The sequence below is a fragment of the Chionomys nivalis genome, chromosome 7, assembly GCF_950005125.1.
Source record: "Chionomys nivalis chromosome 7, mChiNiv1.1, whole genome shotgun sequence".
Taxonomy (NCBI): Eukaryota; Metazoa; Chordata; class Mammalia; order Rodentia; family Cricetidae; genus Chionomys; species Chionomys nivalis.
Genome location: NC_080092.1, coordinates 96,644,584 through 96,666,355, shown reverse-complemented (window position 1 = coordinate 96,666,355; position 21,772 = coordinate 96,644,584). Strand labels below are relative to the sequence as shown.

Below are 21,772 nucleotides of genomic sequence, written 5' to 3'. Positions count from 1 at the left end.
TGGACTACAGAGAAAGTTCTGGGACAGGCAGGGCTACACACAGAAACCCTATCTTGAAAAGCCAAAACAGAAAGAAAAAGGAAATATTTATGTTAAATTACATAAACAAGATTCAAAATTGTTATTTTTAAATTTTATTTATGTATGTGTGTCTGCCTGTGTGAGAATATGCAAATGTTGGGCACGTACCCTGGAGGTCAGAAGGCAGCATTAGGCCCCTGGAGCTGGAGTTGCAGGTGACTGTGAGCTACTGATGTGGGTGCTGGGATCTGAGCTCAGGTCCTCTGCGAGAGCTGCAAGTGCCCCTTACTACTGAGCCATCTCTCTAGCCCCTAGGATTGTCATTTATAGAGTAGTCATAAATCATAAACAATAGAAATAAAATAATTAGAAAATTACTAGATTGCCACCAAAAGTTACTTTGGGTGATGACTTTTGGTAATTTTTTTCATCTATGATGCATTTTGCAGATTTCCCATAGTGAGCATTTATTTCCATCTTCGGAAAAACAGACTTCGTGAAGGGCCATTTAGGACCCGTGGCTGGCTCTTCAACACTGCCTTCCTCGTGTTTAGCCAAAGCCTTTCTTACCAGAGCTGATGCCTAAAAACAAAACCCATCCTTAATGTCCAGTAGGAAGCATGATCATGGCCTAATATAAAAAATACCTAATTTTTGGCCTGTCTCGATTCTTGTAGTCATCAGAGAATATTCCACCAGGCTACGAAGTGGTGTCTCTCCTGGAGGCCCTCAATGGACCCCTCACCCCATCCCCAGCAGTTCCTCCACTGCATGTTCTTGGAGATGGCCACCTCTCAGGAATGCTACCATCTTATGGCAGTGATGGCCACCTGCCCCCCGTCAGGACGCTGTCCCCCCTTGACCGCCTGTCTGATTGCAGCAACCAAGGACTCAAACTCAAAAAGAATCTATCGAAGTAAGTAGTCAGTGCCTAGCAGTGTTCCGTCTTCCTTCCTCAGTGTTGCGGTAGTCACGCCTAGGTCACACTCTCCCGGTCCCCGGGGCTGCTCGCTCACAGAAGACCTGAGAGGCATGCTTGCAGTGGGGAGGGAGATAGAAATAATATGTCTATGGGTACGTAGGGCCGCGTGTTCTTTGGCAGGGTATGGTTGGGGTGAGGAAAGTCATGTATAGGAAGGACACTGAGTAGTAGTATAGACAGAATTCCTTGGGGCCCTGGCTTAATCTGAAGTCGAAGGAACCAAATGGCCCTATATCCTGAATATTTAAATCCATAGGACACACCATAACACAGCTTCTATGGCAAAGGAGGCTATCTCACAGATAAAGGTATTGAGACGGGGGAGGGGGCTGCTAGTGTTTTTCTCAAAGTCGAGGAACTAGAGGCAGAGGAGTCTCTGTCCTGCCCCTGAGAGTGGGCCTGGTTCCTCCAGTCCTCCCCTGTGCGCCTTGAGCAAGGAGAGGTTGAGCCAGCCCCGATCTCCTGAGTGGACAGTGCATTCAACTGCTCTTCCTCTGGACTTTACAGATCTGTTTCCCAGAATTCTTCTGTGCTACATGAAGAGGAAGATGAGCGCTCTTGCAGTGAGTCGGAGACTCAGCTGTCTCAGAGACTGTCAGCCCAGCATCCTGAAGAGGTAGCGGGCTTTCTTCTCCCTCCCTGTATATTTGCACCAGGCATCTGTCTGCATGACTTCTTGGTCCCCCTGCTTTTATCAGCTCACTAGGCCTTTCAGCAATGTATAAGGTGGTAGCTGCAGAGGTTTCCTGAGATTCATGAGTTCCCCAGTGTCTGCAGCCTGGCTCCCCCTGGCCCTTGTGGCACTGACATGCTTGAAAGTGGGGTGATGGTGGGCTAGATGGCTGTGTGGGTCAGCATGCCAGACAGGGAAGGGAACCGTGAAGTTAGGACTGGGGCGGTCAGTTTCAGCATTGGTCCAGGAGCAGGGACCCACAGCAAGAGGGCTGCTGGGAGATGTGCAGGGCCAGCAGGGGACAGATGCCTGGAGCTCTCCTCCGTGCATGTCCCTCACACAGACCTTAGCAGTGTCGAGGGCAGCATACTGGGTACCAAAGGCGCTCCAGATGGGAGGTGTTCCATCGTCGGGAGTTCATGTCTAGTTGGGACGGCATCTGTACACAACTACCAGCACAGTGTGTGGTTCATTGCTGCTGTCCTGTAAGTCCTTCCGGAGTGACTGCATGGCAGGGTGGTTGAGATAGGGCCTTGCATAGTTCACTCTGTTGCTGGAGATGACCTTGAATTCCCGATCCTCCTGCCTCACCTCCCAGGCTGCCTGTAGTTCTAGCACTGGAGGCTAAAGCAAGGGGTCACAAGTGTGAGGCCAGCCTGGGCTATCCATCAAGTTCAGTATCAACCGGCTACTGAGGCTATCTCGAGAGAGGGCAGACAGAGTGCTCTCATGCGGCAGCGTGATGTGCAGGTCCCTTTAGTGGAGGACATCAGGAAAACAGTCACGGAGGGAGAGCCTTTGCCTGGATCTTGGAAGTCTATAGGCACAGGGAGAGAAACACTCAGGGAGCTTGGAGCAGGCCCAGGGATAGTGAGAGCTCTGCCTTACAAAGCCCCCTGATAGTCACATGTGGGAGGCCAGGAGAGGCCTCAGCAGTGTAGGCCTGACCTACCATGACAGAAGCCTGCCTGGGACGGAGAGCCAGCCTTGTGCCTACTCGTCCACCCAGGACGGCAAGGCTGTGTTCAGGGGTTGGCGGGTGGAAAGCAGAGGTGCAGTTTGTTTCAGATCCACTGAGCAGGGGCTCCCAGCATATGTGTGGAGGGTCCTGAAGGCAGTGGGGCCCTGTTGGTTTCATGTTCATTTCTTTCTAAAGGAAAGCTGTTCGTAATCCCGGGATGTCCCCCAGGGACAGCTGCTGGGCAGCCTGTGTCACTGGAGCTGCCGCCTTTGTGTGCCCCTCACTCCAGGCCCTGGCTGACAGAGTGCTGACAGAAGCCAGCACCCCCTCTCCTGTCACTCATGCCCACAAGAGAGCGCCTTGTCCTTCCTGGTGTCTGTTTCCCGTGTCCCTACCCAGCTCTGCTCTTCCCCTTCTGCCCATATGCTAGGCTTGTGCTGGTTTCATGTCCCATTGTGTCCTTCACCCCCAGGGACGTGATGTGACTCCGGAGAGTGAGAACCTTACCCTGTCATCATCAGGGGCTATCGACCAGTCGTCCTGCACAGGGACTCCGCTCTCCTCTACCATCTCCTCCCCAGAAGGTACCTGAGGGATCAGGGAGAGGCTGAATGTTCCTTGCTCCCCTAGTCCCTAGCTCCGCTGTGACTTCCTTTGGGGATGGGAACAGCAGAGCTGGTGACTAAATAGGTCCCACACCGGGGAGGGGGCTCTCATTCACCTTCCTGCACGATGAGGTTCCCTGTACACTGTAGCAGCTGCAACACTGCCTTAGTCCCTGGGTTTCAGAGCAGAATTTTGGAAGCCTTCAGCCTAAACCTTTTTCTGGAGAGGGCAGCATGGGGCCTTTGTCCACCTCTCTTTGTGGCCCTAGTAAAGGGCGTGCACATGCTCCTTAGTAGTCATGGTCCTGTCCCCGCCCTAACCTCTCTCTCCACAGACCCTGCTAGCAGCAGCCTGGCCCAGTCAGTCATGTCCATGGCCTCCTCCCAGATCAGCACTGATACGGTGTCCTCCATGTCTGGCTCCTACATTGCCCCTGGCACAGAAGAAGAGGGAGAGGCTCTGCCCTCTCCCCTGGCTGCCAGCAGGGCTCCCTCAGAAGGAGAGGTAAGGGAGGCAGCTTCATAGATGTCCAGGTACTTGCAGGGGTGCTGCGGGGAGCAAGGCACTCCCTTAGACTGGCTTCTATATGCCACAGACCTTGTGCTCAGGAAAGTTTCAGCTTGGGTTTGTTGTCATAAGAGCTTAACTGGAGAGCCTATGATGATGGTACCCTTATGGTTTGTTGCTCTTTTACAGGGGACACCAGCAGAGTCCCCAGACAGCAATTTTGCTGACCTTCCAGCTGGAGAACAGGATGCAGAGGTAACCTAGCTGACAGAGAGCAGCATCCTTTCCCACAGCTGTTTTCTCTAACTGTTGGTGTTGGCTGGTAATGGCTGTGTAGAGGAATACTGGAGAAGCCTTCCTGGATGGCATGAGTAGATCATTTAGAAGGGGGTGTGGGTAGGGACCTGGGCACTGTCCTGCTTGCAGGAGACACTGATTCTAGTGTGATACCCAGGGAGTGAGGTCAAGAGACCTTTCTCATGCCTGCTGTCATGCAGTTAGTCTGTGTACTGGGACCACTGGGTCTCAGGTGCTCCCCACAGGACATGCTCCACACCCCACTCAGGAGCCCTGTGCAGAGCTGTGGGTGCAGATGCCCCGAGTGTGTTGTGTAGCCCAGGGCCCACCGTTGTTGACAGGGATCCTTTCAGGGCATCTGGGCAGTAACTGGCCCCTAAAGAGTTTCTGAAAGCATTATGTCCTCATGATTTGCTCTTATATTTTGTCTCTTTTGCTGGTTTGAGACAGGGTTTAACTATGCACACTCATTAGGAATTTAGGCTGGCCTGGAATTTGCTATGATAGGCCAAGCTGGCCTTACAGCCGACCTTACAGGTCACACATCAGGTGACCTTCCTGCTTCTGTCTTCCAAGTTCTGGGATTACAGGCATGTGCCCATATGTCACTTTGATTTGCTTTTTCATTCGACTCTTGTTTCTACTTTAGTGTCAGGTAAGCTGTAATAAGGATATTCCTGACAGCCCTTTCTAAGACTGACCGAGCACCCCTGGCCATGGTGGGAAGTATGTGCGTGGATGCAGGCCATGGACATTACTACCGCAGGGATGGCTTGTCTTCACTTGGCTCCTCTGACTTCCTGGTAGACTCATGGGCTTTCCTTCTGTCCTAGGGAAATGATATCACAGAGGAAGAGGATAGATCGCCCATGCAAGAAGATGGTAAAAGACCCGGTGCTTGCTCTTCCATGTTGCTGTCTTGGGTATCTGCTAAGGGGTAAAGAAAGGGGAACTACCGTGACTTAGTGGCAGTGCTCAGCTAGGTGGCTGTGGGGACTGGTTATCTTGATGGCATGTCAGGCAAACAGGGTATCAGTGACCTTAGTGACATTCTCAGCTCTTCCTGGGACTCAGAATCCACAGGATTAGAGGGAGTGCTGCAGAAGACACTGTGTACTTTCTGTTCCCACGCCTCCTCCTGTGGCAGCTCTCTCACTGAGCTCCTGGGCTGCCCTGGCACCCCAAGTGGAGCAGAGTCTCTTCCCCAGGAGAGGCAGGACTCTGGTAGCTGGTCTGGTTTTGCTTTAGTGAAGAACATCTAAGACGGTATGGCTGAGGAAGCACGGGCTTCTCTGCTGGGCTCACTTAGGCAGCACTGTAGCCTTTGGTCTTCAGTAGGAACAGTTTTATGTCCAGTGAGGCTGGACAAGACCTGTCCTGCAGGGCAGGGGAGGAAGAAGAGGGGGCGGTCAGAGAAGTCACCGTGCCTATCCCAGAAGCCAGACCCCTTCGCTCTGCTCCCGGGCATGTGCGCCATGGCCTGGATGCCGTTGCTCCAGCAGGTGTCATCCTACTTGCTTCTGCTTTAGCGCTGGCCCTTGCTTCAGGGTGTCAGGGGTGCATGTGGACTCGACAGCTTCCACTGGCAAGAGGCTCAAAGATAATAGTCCCAAGGATGGCCTCTCTCATTCCTGAACATCTGCCCAGGGCTTGCAGCTGTACTGCCTCTGAAGATCATTTCAGAGCCCAGGCCAAAGTCACCCTGAGGGATGGTTTCCCCAAAGAATGATTCTCCTAAGACACACAGGTGTTCAGGCTGTGGCCGCCTGGCTCTTCGTAGTTTACATGGAGGGTTTTCCTCTCCTCCTTTCACTGAGAGAAAGGGGGAACACCAAAGAAAAACATCACTTCAACTCTCCCTCGTGTTCTCACTGACTGTGGCCTTCTGGACAGTCGCTGGAAACATAGAGTAACAACTTCAGTCTCCAGAGAGAGTAAGACATAACTGTGTCAACAGTCATTCTCGTGCAACGTGCAAAATTATGGAACTGAGGCCGTGAGTTGTCGTTTTTTGCATATGATTCTGCAGAACCTTTGGTCTTAAGCATACTCTGCTCATGCCTGAGAGTCACAGGCCTGGACAGGGTACTCTCTCATGGCTGTCTCCAGCTTCTGCCAGCCGTAGCGTCATCGGGCTGGCCTGGGTGCAGCTGTCCTCCAGAGTGGTCTGTCCGACCTGTCTGGCAGCACTCTGCAGGGATCAGACTCACTAGGGAACAGCAACTAGAAAGGGGCCGGAGGGAATCGGCCAGGACGATGCGAGTAACCGGACATGCCCACACAACTCGGTTCCTTTGTCCACTCTTTATTCACTCGGTTTATTGTCTTTTTTTTGACACATGATTTGATTTTTTCTTTTTGTCTCCATCCTTAAGACTTTTATTTTGAGGACAGCAAAGTAGAGAAAACATAGCCAGCCCTTGTCTAACTGCCTTAACTCCGTTACAGGCCAGAGGACATGCGCATTTCTAGGCACGGAGTGTGACAATAACAATGACTTTGACATCGCAAGCGTGAAAGCACTGGACAATAAGCTGTGCTCTGAGGTCTGCTTACCCGGTGAGTGGCAGCTGCTGAACATGAACTTGACGGAGACACCCTCTGCTCTCCCCTGCTCTCCCCACAGTCTATGCCTGTGCTGCAGTTCTGACTAGGAAGGCCAGGGTGTGCGCAGGTGCTGAGGACCAGCTGCTGAGAGGAGGCAAGAGCAGCTCCTGCTCTGACAGCTTCCGATAAGAAAATAGGCAAAAGTTCCCAACCCCACCCTACTATTTGGTCAGCCAGTCTTACAGTCTTACAGACACCATGTCAGGTGGACTGTCCTGTGTTCATCCTCAGGAAGTCTGAGCAGTCAGACACCTCCCCGTGGAGGCCCTGGAAAGGAGGAATGCGCTTTTAGAATTGGAACCATAGCTCTTCAAGGGACACATGTTTGAGGATAACAAAGAAATCTAAAAGCATTTTGTAGGCCAATGAGTGACTTTCTGATCCAGTGAGATTTAGCTCTCCAGTGATCACACATGCAAGCCTTGAATCCCAAATGAGAAGTCAGAGGGCAGGGATACGTGGCTCTCTGAGGCCCCAACTTCTCAGCATGCCCATTGCTCTTCATGACATCAAACTGAATCTGCAAAGCGACCATTTAGTTATTCAAGGCCAGTCATGCTGCACACGCCTATAATCCCAGACTTGTGAAACAGAGGCAGCTGGATCACTGCAAGCTGCAGACCAGGAGCTAGACCCCCCCGAAGAAATACTAAAATTTAGCCGGGTGGTGGTGATGCATGCCTTTAACCCTAGCACTTGGAGGAAGGAGGAGGTTCCAGTACAGCTAGGGCTGCACAGAGAAACCATCCTGAAAACCAAAACTAAATCACAGTCGAGCACTGGCCTCAGTGTGCCCACTCAGCAGCATCAAAGCCCACTTCCTAAGAGCCGTGCTGGGCCAGATGTCCTTCCCTCCTGGCTCCAGCACAGAGGCCCACTTCACAGTGCCCTTGGTGATTCCTCAGTGTCCCCAGTGAAGACCTGCTTCAGCTTCAGAACAGCCACTCCTGGGTCCAGTGCTTTACTCGCTCGGCGAAGTAGCTGAAGGTGTTGAGCCACAGGACCTTCTGTGGTCGCCACTCTCCTTCAGCCTGTGCCAGATACAGTCCCAGCAGGCCCTGGCCCCATGCAAGCCTGTGGCAAGGGAAGCCAGTTGCTCAGGAGAGACTTTCTCCAGCCTTCCCAAGGGCACGTCAGTTATTCTCTATTTAGTTTGTCCTGCAGATACTGCCCAGGTCCCAGCCTTCAGTGAGACCTGAGAGACAGCATCAGATCACCTGCTTCTCCCGCACAGGCCCCAGGCACACTCCCTTCCCGCCGAGCGTGGCGGAGGAGGACATTGATCTGTATGGCCACCTCCTGCCCAGTTACGCCTGGACTGGAGCTGCTGGAGACCAGCACACTCATCCTGCCTTCCCACTCCGGGCCTTGCTTCCATCTGTCCGTTCATGTTCCATGTCTTTATGCCAATGTAGGCCTGTCTGTCTGGTTTGCTCATCTTTTAACTCATTTGTGTTCTCTGACTTGTGTGAGAGTCCATGTTCACTCTGTGCCAGCACTGTCCTGCCTCTGCTCAGCCCGACAGCAAGCTCACTGGTGTGTGCACACAAAGTGCTCTCGCTTAGGGCTCTAGACAAGCTTCCAGTGACTAATCGGCAAGGGCCTGTGTTCAGCACACTGAAGCGTTTTTGAGGGGAAGAGTTTGTGGGAATGTGTGCATTTCTGTTGAACAAAGACAGACATGCTTCTGTGGCAAGGACTATGGAAAGGCACCCTTGGTTGGTCATATGGTGAGATGGTGCCTGTGCCTAGCTTTGCCTGTGTCTGTGGTGGCTTTTTGCCGGCCAGCCTCTCCTCAAGGGCATCTACACTGAGCCCTGCTTTTGGCAGAGGGAGCCTGCTGTCACTGTTGAAGCCCACAGTGCCATGGAGACCAAGCTTGTTCTTTCTGTTGCTTCTTCTCCAAGCCTCCCTCCCGACATCCTGCTTGTCAATGCGTCTTCATTATGGGGAGGGGTGCAGTATGGGGACAGAAGAGTCCAGAAAGGAAGCAAGCAGCCATGGCTTCCTTGTAGTAATGTCAAGAGCCAGCCTTTTTAAGATTAAATGGGGTTCTCAGTTTGGCCAGACATGAAATCAGTCAGCTGTGACACTGTCAGGAGAGAGACTCGGGTGTAAGCAGCACTTAAGCGTAGTCCAAGGACCCTTGCAGGGAGGAGACGTGTCCCCTCCGTTGCTTCTGCCAGAACCACACTGATAGCAAAGGTGCCAGGGTACTCTGTGATATCTCCTGGGTCAAAGCCAGGAGAGTCTGTGTGTAGGTTCCATGGACCAAGTGCCTTTCACACTCAGTAATGTGCTCACTCTCATCCCGGCCTGAGCGCACAGTGTGCTCACTCTCATCCCGGCCTGAGCGCACAGTGTGCTCACTCATCTCGGCTGTGCTCACAGGCTGGCTGGCTCCTCACTCTCCTCGAATGCTCTTTTCCCCACAAGGGTCACTTCCCATAGGTCCTGCCCCTGCTTGAGTCTGTTTCCATCTTCATGGGTGCCACCCCTTCATGGGGGACACATGGAGAGCACACTCAGAGGAAGGCCACAGAGGGTGTAGAGATGATTTCTGCCCAGAAACCCACCCTCCCCAGGGTTGTAGGGGCCTGAGGGTGCCTGTCCGTTGCAGCCCTTCTTCCCGTGAGAAGCTTCCAGGCCTTCAGAGGCTCTAAGACCGAGTGTAGATTTCTGGTTCCTCATGTTTGAGCCCAGTACATTCTGAAAGAGCTCCTGAAGGTTGAAAGGGGAGTGTGATAGGACCTTGAACGACATGACCATGTGAAGTCTCTGTGGCTTCCAGGAACATTACATGGATGGAGGGAGAGTGACGTGGGGCAGTGAACATTCTCAGGAGGCTCTGCATGCTATGTGATGGAAAAGGGAAGAGATGGTGGATTTTTAGTGAAATTCCAAACAGCTGTCACACGACTGAGTAACACAGGAGTAGGCCTATGCAACACAATCCAAAAACATACACAGACCTGAAGTTCAGTCTTCAAGCCTCATGATTTAAGATGTGGTCATGCACACCTTTCGTCCCAGCACTCTGGAGACAGAGGCAGGAAGATTTTCTCTGGGTTCGAGGCCAGACTGATCTGCATATCAAGTTCCAGGCCAGCGGGGGCTGCAAAGTGAGAGCCCTGAGAATGTGCGGTAGCAGGCTCTGAGGGGAAAGAGCAAGTGTCCTGTGTGGGCCTCTGGGGGTCTCGTCCTCCTCTCATTTTGGATGCCCCAAAAGGGAACCAAACGGAAAGCACCATTGTGCCCCCGTCCCCCACAGGGGGTTCAAGTCTCAAAGCTCTATTTTCTTGTCAGAGGCCTGGGTTCAGCCAGATGTGATGGCACACTCATGGGGACATACATCCCCTGGGAATCAACGCTGTCCTCCAAGTGGGCTGTAGAGAGGCAGCAGCCACAGGGCTGCTCTGGACCCTGTGGGTCCTTCCAGGGAAAAGATGCTCCATTCTCTCACCATACCCTTCACTACACACAGTCCATCTGCACCCTACCTGCTCTACAAGGAACAGTCCACAGCCTGGCTGGGGTTCCTGGGGCAGCAAATGTTGCATCAGGATGTCTATGAATTTGGTCAGGACAACCCAGGACAGCCCAGTGTCATGGATGCTGGCCGCAGTGACCATGGTGGTAGTGATGTGGCTGCTGCTGTTTTACTGTGTGTGCATGTGTGTCTTCTCTCTTGTTCACCATTTGCTTTTGGTCTCTCCTACTGAACAGCCGCAGCTCCGGAGTCCTGCCCCATAGACATTGAGGAATAGGTATGACATCTACCAAATTATATAACTGAACAAACCACTCATTTTATCTGGGGTTCCTAACTGAACATTCTTTGCCTGATACGCTTCCCTTCACTCAGTGTGCTGCCTGCCGATAGGAGGAAGCACCTTTGACTCATGCTCCAAGTAGCAAACAGCCCAGGTGTGAAAGACCCTGTCCCCCTCCTCTCCTGGGGCTCCACTGTGGACTGCTACTATAGCCACAGAAGAAAACCCCCACACCAGAACACTTGTGAGGAATGAGCAGTTGGCAACTGTTTCATCTTAGCACGTTTGCCATTAAAGGGCTTTATGTCTTGAGCTTGCTGAATCTGAGGCTGACTGACCATTTGTAAGCTGGTCTCAGCACAACACTACAGTTAGCTGACCTCACTGAAAAGCCCGCCCCCCGCCCCACTCCCACTGTCACGCACCGTTCTGAGCTCCAGGGTGCAGAAGTGGCTCCTACAGAGGTTTGTCTAACAGCCCATGAGATGAAGTCCCTTCCCTAAACATGCCAAGCCCGGAAAGAGTAAGGCCTTACCCGTCATTGTATAAAGAACACACTAGTTCTTCTAGAGAGAATGGAACAGAGAGTTAACATGCCAGCTAGATGGCAGCCAGAGGGACGCAGGGAACACATGACGGTCCCTCAAACCAAGCTGGCAGGGAACTGGCCACAGCACATTTCTGAGTCAGCTATGCTGCTGGGATACTTACATGTGACCACATGCAGGCCTCACAGCAAACTTGTGAGGGTCACACTCACCTCACTGGAGATAGGAGAAAGCCAAGGCCCTAAGTGACCTGTCAAAGATCAGACCCCTGGTACCTATGACTTAGGGACGAGGCCTAGGTAGGTGCAATGCAGATGTGAATGTGAGCAGCAAGAGCGAACACAGGAGTTGGTAGGCTGCATCAGAGCAGACGCAGAGAGATAGCAGGGATGACTCTCCACTGTGGGCACAGTGGCAGCCAGGGGCTGGGAGCAAGGGAATCCCGGGTGCTCAGGTGAGGAAGAGATAAACAGAGGTATAGAGGAGGGGCTCTGAACACCACACTTTGTCCTGCCCAAGGCGTCCCTTCCCTGGCCCTGCTATGCTGCCAGCCCCCTCTCACCCCTGGCTCCCATAGCACTTCCCACAGCAAACAGAGGCTGTAGGTCAGAAGTGTGTTCTTTGCACATCTGCTTGGCTCAGCCTTGTAACATAGGCGAAATCTCAGAACCAAGCACTTAACATGCAAAATGGACACTAGGTAAGTTCATGAACAAACATGTCTGTCCGTGGGTCACAGGCCATGGCTAGTTAGGGAGGAACAGACCTGGCACATGTCAGCACCTCCTTCCCCTGCTCTTCTCCTGAGTGACGCACACTCGGGCGTCTCAGGTTACACACTAGATTCTGTGTTGGCTCCTATGCTGCCCTGCTGGAGACACCATGTAGACTTGATCTATTACGGCTCCCATAGCCTTTGGTTTTCTTCTCCAGGTACCTGGCAGCAGGATGATAACATGGTCAACCGTCACAGTGCCCGGTGCCGGCACTTATCATCTAGCAGCCTGGAGGACGCGGACCTGGAGGACGCGGACGAGAACAGGCCTGGTGTATGGGATCCTTTGGCTGTCTGAGAGCACCTGCACCTGGACCTGGGCTCCCCTCCTGTCCTTGCGTTCCATCTGTCCTCGCTGGACCACAGGCCTTCTAGGCATCTTCAACAAGACATGTGGACTCTGTACTCACATGGAGGCAGGATCCTCATCTCCTGTAATCATGATCCCTCCCTCTCAGAAAGAACCTGAAGCCTTCCTGGTGTGGGCTGATGCTGCTCAGTGAACTGTAACGCAGCAGCCAAGCCCATTGGGCTGGTTGAGCTGAGGGTTGTTCCTTTAGCCTCCTCTCCTGAGGAGTGACCAAGAAGACTGGGGAGTTTGGGCAACTTTGTTTCAGACTCCCTCCCGTGCACAAGTTCTGGTCGCTGGCACCTCGTGACCAATTAGAAACTGAACTTGAAGTGGTCGGGGTTAGCTCCAGGAGGGAGGTCATCTGGAGCACCAGGAGTTCCTTTCTCAAGCCTAAAGGAGATGGTGGCAAAGAGCTGGTTGAAAGCCAAATCTGCTCACAGCCATTCTCCTGTGCCTCCTGTGCCCCCAGCTAGGATGACCACCCTTACAAGGCCTTGTCCTCCTCAGGTGCAGTCAGGAAGGCCTGCTGGGCCACCCCTGTGTACAATGCTAGCTAGGCCTGACCATCACCATAGCTCATCTTCACTGCAGCCATTGAGAGGGAGTCTCAAACCCAACTGCCCTTTCTCCACCCCCTTTTAATAGCTGAAAAACTAGGCTAAGCTGTGGACCAATGGTTCTCAACCTGGTGCAAGGAACACCGAGGCTCTGAGGCCAGCTGCAGGATCACCTGGGGACCAAAGGATTAGATTAGAAGACCTCCCTTCCCTAGTGCGCTACTCCCCTGCCTTTGGACCTGATGGATGAAAGGGCATGGGCTCACCAGTGCTTAGAGGTGCCATCCAGGCAGCGCTCAGACAAAGCCATGGCAGCAAGCTGGCAGGAAGTTGTTGGGTGTCCCACCCTTTTCAGCTCAGTGGGCTTCACATGGCTCTTAGATGCCTGTTTACTAGCTTTTGGAAAAGGTAATTGTTTAGTGGAATTTGAGATGGTTTGGGATCAAGATTAGGAAGAGTTACTTACGAGGGTAAGATACGAGGAGCTTTAGACTTGACAAGTGTGCTCCTACAAAAGCTTTCTAAAACACCACTGCCCAGGGTCCTGAGGGCTGGGGGGTGGAGAGTTTGCCCTCGGACTTGCTGCCATAGCTGGGGTGACCTTGAACTTCTTGTTTTCCTGCCTGTTCTGCTCAAGCGTTAGGATTACAGGCCTGGGTAGCTCTCCTTGTGTGTGGTTGCAGAGGCCAGGAATGTTGCAGAGGCCAGGAATGTGGAAATCACACTCCTAGAGGGAGGCTGCTGTCGAGCCCGAGGTGCGAGAGACTGAGTTTGAGACCCCAGGCTCCCTTTCTGAATACTCTGTGGACTCTGCCATTTCAAATCCCACTTGATGCCCTTCCCCCAGCATTCTGATGACCCCTTCAACACTAAGGTTTACACCAGTAAAAGCTAAGCAATAACCACACTTCCTCAAAGAATGAAGCAAAACCAGGGAAGTCCCCTTAGCATTGGGGCGTTTGCACACAGACCCACTCCCCTGGCAGGCAGGAGGCAAGCAGTATTCACAGTGTGGTGTGACCTAGAAGGAGGAGGGAGGTAGCCGAGATGAAGGAAGTTCAGGTAAACAGTAGCCACAGTGGCCAGGAACTCTCAAAAAAGAAAGAAAAAGCCATTATGATCAGCCCTTCCCCCTTCCCCTCACAGCAAGTGCTCAGTTGGACTAAGCCCCATAAACCAGTATGTAAGGCTAGAGCGTGCCCATCACTCTGCCTTGCTCTTCCTGCCCTCTCACGCTAGCCTACCCGCAGAGGTGGACCTCCATCAGCTGCTACACTCAACACAGTCCATCATTTGTCCGAGAGTAGGGTGGGGGCCTTCTTCTGCAAGGCCTTTGGCTCCTTACCACACCACCACCTCATTTTTCTTGCTCTGGGTTCTACGGTGATCTCAGTATCCTCAAAGAGCCTCTTTGCTTTACCTAACTTCATCCCTCCCAGAGTTGATACCCACTGGGGCATCTCCTGGACCCAAACACTAAGCCATCTATTTCACTGGGGAGCTAGTCCTGTCTACCTGGTGTTGGCATGCTGGTTGCTCACTTTTAGGGCCTGCACACCTGGTGTGTGCAAGTATGTGTGTGTGTGTGCTGTTTGTGCCGTCTGTGTGCCCTTCACACTCCCTGGAGTACACTTGTTGGCACACTACAGTGGGGACATCAAGATGCAATATTTATGGATTGCTGCATGATGCTTCAAAATGAATAAAACTGTGTACAAGGGAAGGGGAGCTATTAACCACGAAGTAAGTTCATTTGTAAATGAACGAGCATTCTTCAGTATTTTTACTTGCAGGTGGAGGAGTGGGCAAGGCATACCCTTGGGTACCAGACAGAAATTTCTGCGTGGTCTCCATGCAGAGCCTCCCTCCCAACTCCCATTTCTAGCTGAGCTCTGTCTGCCCCAGCAGTCGCCTTAAACCGGAGAACTTCCAATCCTGCAGCTCCTCAATAATTAAAGCACGGCAAAGCTGGTGGCGGCAGGGAAGGCGCGGACCCTGAGTCCCTTATACTTCTTGCTTCCTGTCATTTAACCAGTTCCTGACTAAATTAGCAGAATAACCTCTCTGTGAGGTTGTGGCAGGCCGTGGCTTTCCTGTTTTTATCCACTGGCAGTGCTTTCTAGGCTGTCTGGGAGGAGAGGCACCTCAGCCGATGCCTCTGGAATGCCAGCGTCCGGGAACTTGAGCAGGGCGAGTGGAGAAACTGCTTACCGGGAGACGCTGGGTTACCCTACCCTCCTCGGTGTGTCTGCGAGCTGTGTGGCCGTTTCTGCGGATATAAGCGACAGGTGGCATCAGAGAGTCACACACGTCTGCGGGCACCAGAGAAGACACTCAGGGACCAGGGAAAGGTCTCAGAAACCAAACAAAGGCCACTGGCAGCCCAGTGAGGGAAAAAGACTCAAAAGGCATGATTCCCGGAGGCTTGGTCTCCAGAATCCGAGGCTCGGTTCCCGCAGCGGTCATACCGGACGCGAGGGGGAGGGGTTCCCGGGGCCTCGGGCGGGAGCCGAGTGCCCGCCGTGCGACCCAGCGCGGGGCTCTCGGGCGGGAATGCACAGAACCCAGTCGCAGTGGCGGGTAGGGGGCTGGGTGGCGCGGGAGAGGGCGGCAGAACGAGGGAGTTCCAGAGAGTTGCCGCCAGAGGAGCAGCAAGGGCCCGCGGTCTCCTTGGAGACATGTTGGCCAATGACAGCAGCGGAAGCTGTTTATAGGGGCGGAGCGTCGCCATGGCAGCAGGAGAAGCCTTCCGAGCGTCTACTTAATGCCGGTCCCCGGGCCGTCGGCGCTCAGAGAAGCGCCGTCGGGCGAGGGGGGGGCCCGACGAGGGGCACCAGCAGAGCCCTCGAGCTGGGGACAGAGAGCCGCGGGAGGTGGGAGGAACTTCTTCCAGAACCTTCCTCTGGCCCGGCTGCGCTCTGAGCCAGGTAAGGCACTTGGCAGGGCTGTGGGTCACGGAATGGGAGGGCATCGGGACCTGCTGGCTAGCCATTCCATCGCTCGCCCACGAAAGTGGTGGGGCCGATGACTGAAATCTGAGGAGTTTGGGGGAAATGGCTTCTTGCCTCTCCATAACTCGGTCCTGTGTCCTTCCTTTCTTTCCCGGGACCCTTCATCCTAATACCTCTTTCCACGGATCAGATGACCTCCCCTTGTCCTAGCCGCGTCGTACTGCCCTTCTGAATTATTGGGGTGTGATCGTAGTTTGCCACTCTTTGGGAGAAAAGTTAGATTGGGCCTCCCTACCCTCTTCCCTCGTTGTCGCCAATGCCCCCTCGAAGGGCGGATGGAGAGAGGTAGAGACAAGGGGTCCGACCCTGACCTCGCCACAGGCTTCGAGGACGAATTGAGGGGTTCCCCCTAACGCTCACCCTTTCACCTAGGGGTCGGGGAAGAGTGCTCAGCTCCGCGTTGCTCCCGCAGGCCCCACATTCTTATTCGGAGGAGGCGACCCCGCGGGTCGCGGAATGGAAGTGAGTGTTCTGGAGGCTGTGTAACTGGAGCCTCGGGTACCAGCGGGCAGGAGAGCGCGGCGGGCCACCCGGCTCAGCCCGTGGATGTTGACCGCCCCCTCGGAGAGACCCCGCAGATATGGCGGAGAGCTGGCTGCGCCTCTGCGGAGCAGGGCCCGGGGAGGAAGCCGGGCCGGAGGGAGGCATGGAGGAGCCAGACGCCCTGGATGACAGCCTAACCAGCCTGCAGTGGCTGCAGGAATTCTCCATTCTCAACGCCAAGGACCCCACTCTGCCCCCGGGGGGCACCGACCCCCACGGTTACCACCAAGTGCCAGGCTCGGTGGCACCCGGGTCACCCCTAGCTGCAGACCCAGCCTGCCTTGGGCAACCTCATACACCGGGCAAACCCACGTCGTCCTGCACATCTCGAAGCGCGCCCCCGGGACTGCAGGCCCCGCCCCCCGACGACGTGGACTACGCCACCAACCCACATGTGAAGCCTCCTTACTCCTATGCCACTCTCATCTGCATGGCCATGCAGGCCAGCAAGGCCACCAAGATCACTCTGTCGGCCATCTACAAGTGGATCACGGACAACTTCTGTTACTTTCGCCATGCGGATCCCACCTGGCAGGTAGGGGAGCAGAGGTGTGGGTGGTGGCCACTCCCTCCTCACTCCCTGCTCTGGCACTTGGCCAGATTCACGTAGCAGCTCTGCAAGGCCAAGGAGGCACCTGGGTTTGAGGTCAGGCCTCACATGAGAGGGCCCCTGTCAAGTTCTGGAAATGCTCTCTCCTCTTGGAGTCAGGGCTTTGGGGTACAGAAGTTGAAGTTTTAGGGGAAGAGGGACCAGCAGGGCACTGGTTCTGCAGGCCAGATGTAGCCTCCTATGAGGACGATACTATAAAGAAACACTCTTGTCCTACATCCCAGAATTCCTAGACAAAATGGAGCGCAGGTGGCCTCCCTGCCAGGTTCTGCACGCTGCCTCGTTGTCTTTGGTCTTGAGAGTAGGGCAGAGATGAACAGTATGGACGTGACGATCAGTCATCCAGGCGGGGGGGTCATGAGATCATCCTAAAGCCACTGACCCAGCCTCCCACCTCAACTCCTCCCCAGTTTCCTGCCTCCACCCCCCCTCTCAGCCAGCCTCCCTTGGGGGGCAATTACCTGAGCCGGGTGCTTTCCACAGAGGCGCTGCTGCTGCAATGGCTTCGGGTTCCAAGTCTCTGGAACCTGGCACAGGGCAGCCAGTGGGCCCAGGCTGCCGTGTAAACACACAGCCTCGATGGCCAAAGGGGCACTCAGCACCCACCTACCTGCCTTGCTAACCTAGCCTGGGCTCCTGGACACCGGCATGGTGTGACCAGAACTAAGCAACCGAACGTGAGCAGGGCAAGATAAGGCCAAGTGGACACTGCTTTAGACGGCTTTCAAGAGGCCTAGGGTTGCCCGGTCTCCTCTGAGGCACCCGAGGGCAGTCCTGAGCCGTTCCAAATGGCCCTGGCCCTGGGTCAGAAGACCCCCATCCTCTCCCTACTGAGAGCTGGGCCAACTCAGGCCCCAGGAATGAGCCTTCTGCACTTGGCTGGGTAATGATCAACTGAGGGTTGGGTGGGAAGAGAAGACCGTGGGGGGTGAAGGCCTAGGCCAGCAGCTGGCTCAACAAACAAGCAGTCGCTAAATGTCCAGCCGCACTAACACACACACACACACACACACACACACTCCTTTGTCACCCAGCCCCCTCCCTTAACCCACTCACTTCACAAACAGAGGGAACCAGCCAGGCAGAGGGAGATGGCAGTCCAGGCCGTGGGGGAGCTGAGGGCTTTGGCCAGGACCTGCAAGCAGCAGGGTGAGGGAGGAAGGGAGGGAGGGAGGGAGGATGACTGGGGGTGGCACTGAGAGCCACCCTGTGGCTCAGAGCTCAGATGACTGAGCAGGCAGATATCCCGGCAACAGAGAACAAAAGCCCCCCCCTTCCCACAGCCCCCTCTCCCCACACTCCGGGCTCCTCATGCCCTGTGGCTGGTGTCCCAGAGTCCTGGAGCTACAGCTGCCTGGTCAGGGGCATCGGGTTGATCCACCCCTAGCCAGTCAGAGAAGAGATGCGGGGAGCATGCAGGCGCGCACAGTGCCACTTCACCGCCATTCCGCTGATCCCCCTGTGCGTTTTCTCTTGTTCTCTCGCTGTACCCAGAATTCCATCCGCCACAACCTGTCCCTGAACAAGTGCTTCATCAAAGTGCCTCGAGAGAAGGACGAGCCCGGCAAGGGGGGCTTCTGGCGCATTGACCCCCAGTATGCAGAGCGCTTGCTCAGTGGGGCCTTCAAGAAACGGAGGCTGCCCCCGGTCCACATCCACCCTGCCTTCGCCCGCCAGGCCTCACAGGAACCCAGCACTGGCCCCTGGGGCGGGCCTCTGACCGTGAACACGGAGGCCCAGCAGCTGTTACGGGAGTTCGAGGAGGCCACAGGGGAGGGGGGCTGGGGCACAGGAGAGGGCAGGCTGGGGCATAAGCGAAAGCAGCCGCTGCCCAAGAGGGTGGCCAAGGTCCTAAGGCCTCCCAGCACGTTGCTGCTGACCCAGGAGGAGCAGGGTGAGCTGGAACCCCTCAAAGGCAACTTTGACTGGGAGGCCATCTTCGAGGCTGGCACTCTGGGTGAAGAGCTGAGCTCCCTGGAGGCCTTAGAGCTAAGCCCCCCACTGAGCCCCGCCTCGCATGGAGATGTGGACCTCACCGTCCACGGCCGCCACATCGATTGCCCTGCTACCTGGGGACCTCCAGTGGAGCAGGCTGCTGATAGCCTGGACTTTGATGAGACCTTTCTGGCCACATCCTTCCTCCAGCATCCCTGGGATGAGAGCGGCAGCGGCTGCCTGCCCCCAGAGCCCCTCTTTGAAGCGGGGGATGCCACCCTGGCCGCTGACCTGCAGGACTGGGCCAGTGTGGGTGCCTTCTTGTAAGAAGAGGTCAGGCCCCACCCCATCTCCGGACAGTGCCCAAGTCAGGGCCCAGATTGCCTCCCGAAAAAGGCCCGTGGACATCTCAGCACCCCGGCAGGGACTGGGCCAGGTCTCTGAAGGCTGGCTCCGTGAGGCCACACTGCTGCCAGCTGGGGGTGTCCTCATATCCAAGCCCAGAAGACTTGGAACTGGGGGCCCAGGACCAAAACTGCTGCCTCCCCCTCATCAGCAACCCCCATATACACAGTGTTTCATTGACCTATGTCCCCCCAAGCCCCCAAACTGGCAAAGGCATGCCCCTGGCCTCTGCACTGTGAGCACTGAAGCCTGGAGGGGTCCTGCCAGGCCAGGGAGGAACTGAACAGGGCCCTCTTCAAGGCCCTGCTTCTTCTCACCCACCCCTGCTGCTTTCCCGGGTCTCTACCCAGAGAAAGTTCCCAGGTACCAACAAATGCTAATTAGACGACGGCAAATTAACCCCCTGGAGGCCCCTCCTGGCAGAGCTTCCCTGGAGGCCCTGGCAGCCTTGGCTAGGGAGAGAGGTGGCAAGAGACTGGGGAAAGGAACAGAGAAGGCAGAAATAGGGAGGGGGCAGCAAGGTGGGGCACGATGGCCTCTGGGGCCTTTTCCCTGGCCTATCGCCGGCAGAGAGGAGGCTGCAAACAAGATTGAGGCTGACTTGAGGCTGAGAGCAACGGAAGTTGGGGTTCGGGGTGGTTGGGGCAGGGGCAGCCAAGCTGCTAGGTCGGGGGGAGAGACTAACGTAGTGCATATAGTTATAGCTAAGACTTAACTGGGAGGGATGCCCAGCTTGCTGGGAGCACTGGAACCAGGAAGGAGACAACCCTATGCCCCCTGTCTACACTGGGGGAAACCAGGTCTTGCTCCACCCTGACCCCTGGGGCTGGTATCCATATCTACCCTCCATGTGGGGCAATTTAACCTTTTTCATTTAAAGTTCTTTACGATAATTTTTTTTTCAAAATAAAACTTTTAAAAACCTGAACATGGGTCATCATTCCAGCTTTTTGGGGGAAAGGCAGAGCCAAATGTGGTAACTTCGATGGGGGGAAGTTGACACATTTCTTTCCAATGTCAAGAGGGAAATAACCAGAAAATGGGACAGAGAAGATTTGTAGAAGGTTCTCCCCTCAACCTAGATCCCTAGGGAAGAAAGGGCCGAGGGGTGGCTCTCTCAGGAGCCCTTGTATCCCACACCTCAGTACCTCCATCCATAACAACGGAAGAGCTGGGCTTTCAGGCCCAGAGGAACAAGAGACAGAGAAAGGTCAGCGCCACCCCTCCCCGGGGACTCCAAAGGCCACTGTTCCCTGGTTCAAGCCATCCCCCACTACGAGGGCCTGCCCAGGCTCGCCCGCCCCAGAGTCCCAGGACTCCCTCCAGCACCACCCTCCCTTAGCCCTTTCCTGGAGTTACAGACAGGGCGGGAGGTCAGAGGAGCCTCCTGTCCCGCTCTGAAGTGTGTTTACCAGACCCAGCCTGATGCAGGCTTGGGGAGGCAGGAGCCTACCTTAAAGTAAGGCTCAGTGCTGAGACTAATGCCCACCCCCAGACTGTGAAGTTCCAGGCTGCCGGAGTTCTGATAGTAAAACCAAGGCACAGGGGGTGTGTGTCCAGGTGGCTCTCAGGTTGTCCCTTTCAGTCCCCTCACTTCAGATGTGTTTGCCTGGGACCCATTTCCCTACCACCACTACCTCACTTTCCCCTGCGTAGCACCCTCGTGCCTGGCCCCTCCCCGCGGAGCAGCTGTCTTGCACACAGGTGCACACACAGAAACACACACACAGAGAGAACAGCAGCACCCAGTGCTGTTCAGAGCAGTCCTGCCCAGCCTCCATGGGCCCCTCTTTCCCCTCGTCCCTTATTCCCCTTGTCCCTCAGTCCTTGAGTCTGGCCTGAGGCCAGCCTGGCATTCCCCTGCAGAACAAGCTGTTTTCATTTGCTAATTATTCCAAATATTCCAAAAGGGCTCACACACAGCAGGCAGGCGGGTTGGGGCCTCACAGAGCCTATCCCTTCACCCAGCACACAGGAAAAGCCTCTGCTCCACACCTCCCTGTGTCTCTGCCCATCACATACCCCGCTCCCCTTCCTCTCTCAGACCACAGCACTAAAAGAACAAAGGCTCTCCTGCCTTCTCCTTAGCCTCTGGGATCAGCCTTCGGTCCTGGCCAAGGTGGGCACACCCTGGGTTGATGGTGGGGCGAGTTACTGCCTGCCCCAGCCTATACTGGAAAGAGAGGCAGTATCTGGAGCAAGCAGAACCACCCCCTGGATGAATGCAAGGCCAAAGACTAAAGATGCTGCCGAGCAGAACGAGGCATGCCCTTAGCTACACTTGACATTCACTCTGAACTCCTGAAGATTCTGATGGAGTTCAGATGGCTGCACCCTAGACCAATCAGACTAGAATCTTGAATGGCGCCCAGCACCGATTTTCTAAGTCTGCACACACTTCAACTGTGAAGGCTTGCCCTGAGGGGTGGGGGCGGCACCCGTCTTCCCCAGAGCAGAACAGCGGATCTCTTTCTCCGTTGCTCTCTGCCTAATTCCCTTGAGACAGAGTCTCTCACGGAACCGCAAGCTCGCCGTTTTGGCTAGGCCAGTCGGCCATCAGGTTCTCCTGCAACGGACCTGCCTCCCTCCCCGAGTTCCGGAGTTACAGG

General features: G+C 55.0%; 2 protein-coding genes across 4 annotated transcripts in view; both read left to right on the top strand.

The window, feature by feature from the left end:
* Positions 1 to 14,387, top strand: part of Rnf157 (ring finger protein 157) — a 71,045-nt gene extending 56,658 nt beyond the window's left edge. Inside the window, exons 12-20 of one of the 2 annotated variants that reach the window (XM_057774417.1) lie at positions 699 to 937; positions 1,511 to 1,619; positions 3,110 to 3,221; positions 3,578 to 3,747; positions 3,940 to 4,005; positions 4,881 to 4,929; positions 6,496 to 6,606; positions 10,381 to 10,421; positions 11,909 to 12,026. In XM_057774417.1, the coding sequence (XP_057630400.1) occupies positions 699 to 937; positions 1,511 to 1,619; positions 3,110 to 3,221; positions 3,578 to 3,747; positions 3,940 to 4,005; positions 4,881 to 4,929; positions 6,496 to 6,606; positions 10,381 to 10,421 (897 nt within the window). In that variant the 3' untranslated portion in view covers positions 11,909 to 12,026. Of the gene's footprint in view, positions 1 to 698; positions 938 to 1,510; positions 1,620 to 3,109; positions 3,222 to 3,577; positions 3,748 to 3,939; positions 4,006 to 4,880; positions 4,930 to 6,495; positions 6,607 to 10,380; positions 10,422 to 11,908 lie in introns of both variants that reach the window. The other variant, XM_057774416.1, reaches the window with a different exon arrangement.
* A 1,072-nt stretch (positions 14,388 to 15,459) lies between these two features.
* On the top strand, positions 15,460 to 20,085 carry Foxj1 (forkhead box J1). Of its 2 annotated transcripts, none has more exons than XM_057775286.1 (3): positions 15,460 to 15,586; positions 16,083 to 16,748; positions 18,318 to 20,085. In XM_057775286.1, the coding sequence occupies exons 2-3, from the start codon at positions 16,251 to 16,253 to the stop codon at positions 19,083 to 19,085; spliced, it is 1,266 nt and encodes a 421-aa protein (XP_057631269.1). In that variant the 5' UTR covers positions 15,460 to 15,586; positions 16,083 to 16,250; the 3' UTR covers positions 19,086 to 20,085. The 2 variants fall into 2 exon arrangements, with proteins under 2 accessions (XP_057631269.1, XP_057631268.1); XM_057775285.1 differs by having other exon boundaries at positions 16,043 to 16,748.
* The last annotated feature ends 1,687 nt before the right edge of the window (positions 20,086 to 21,772 follow it).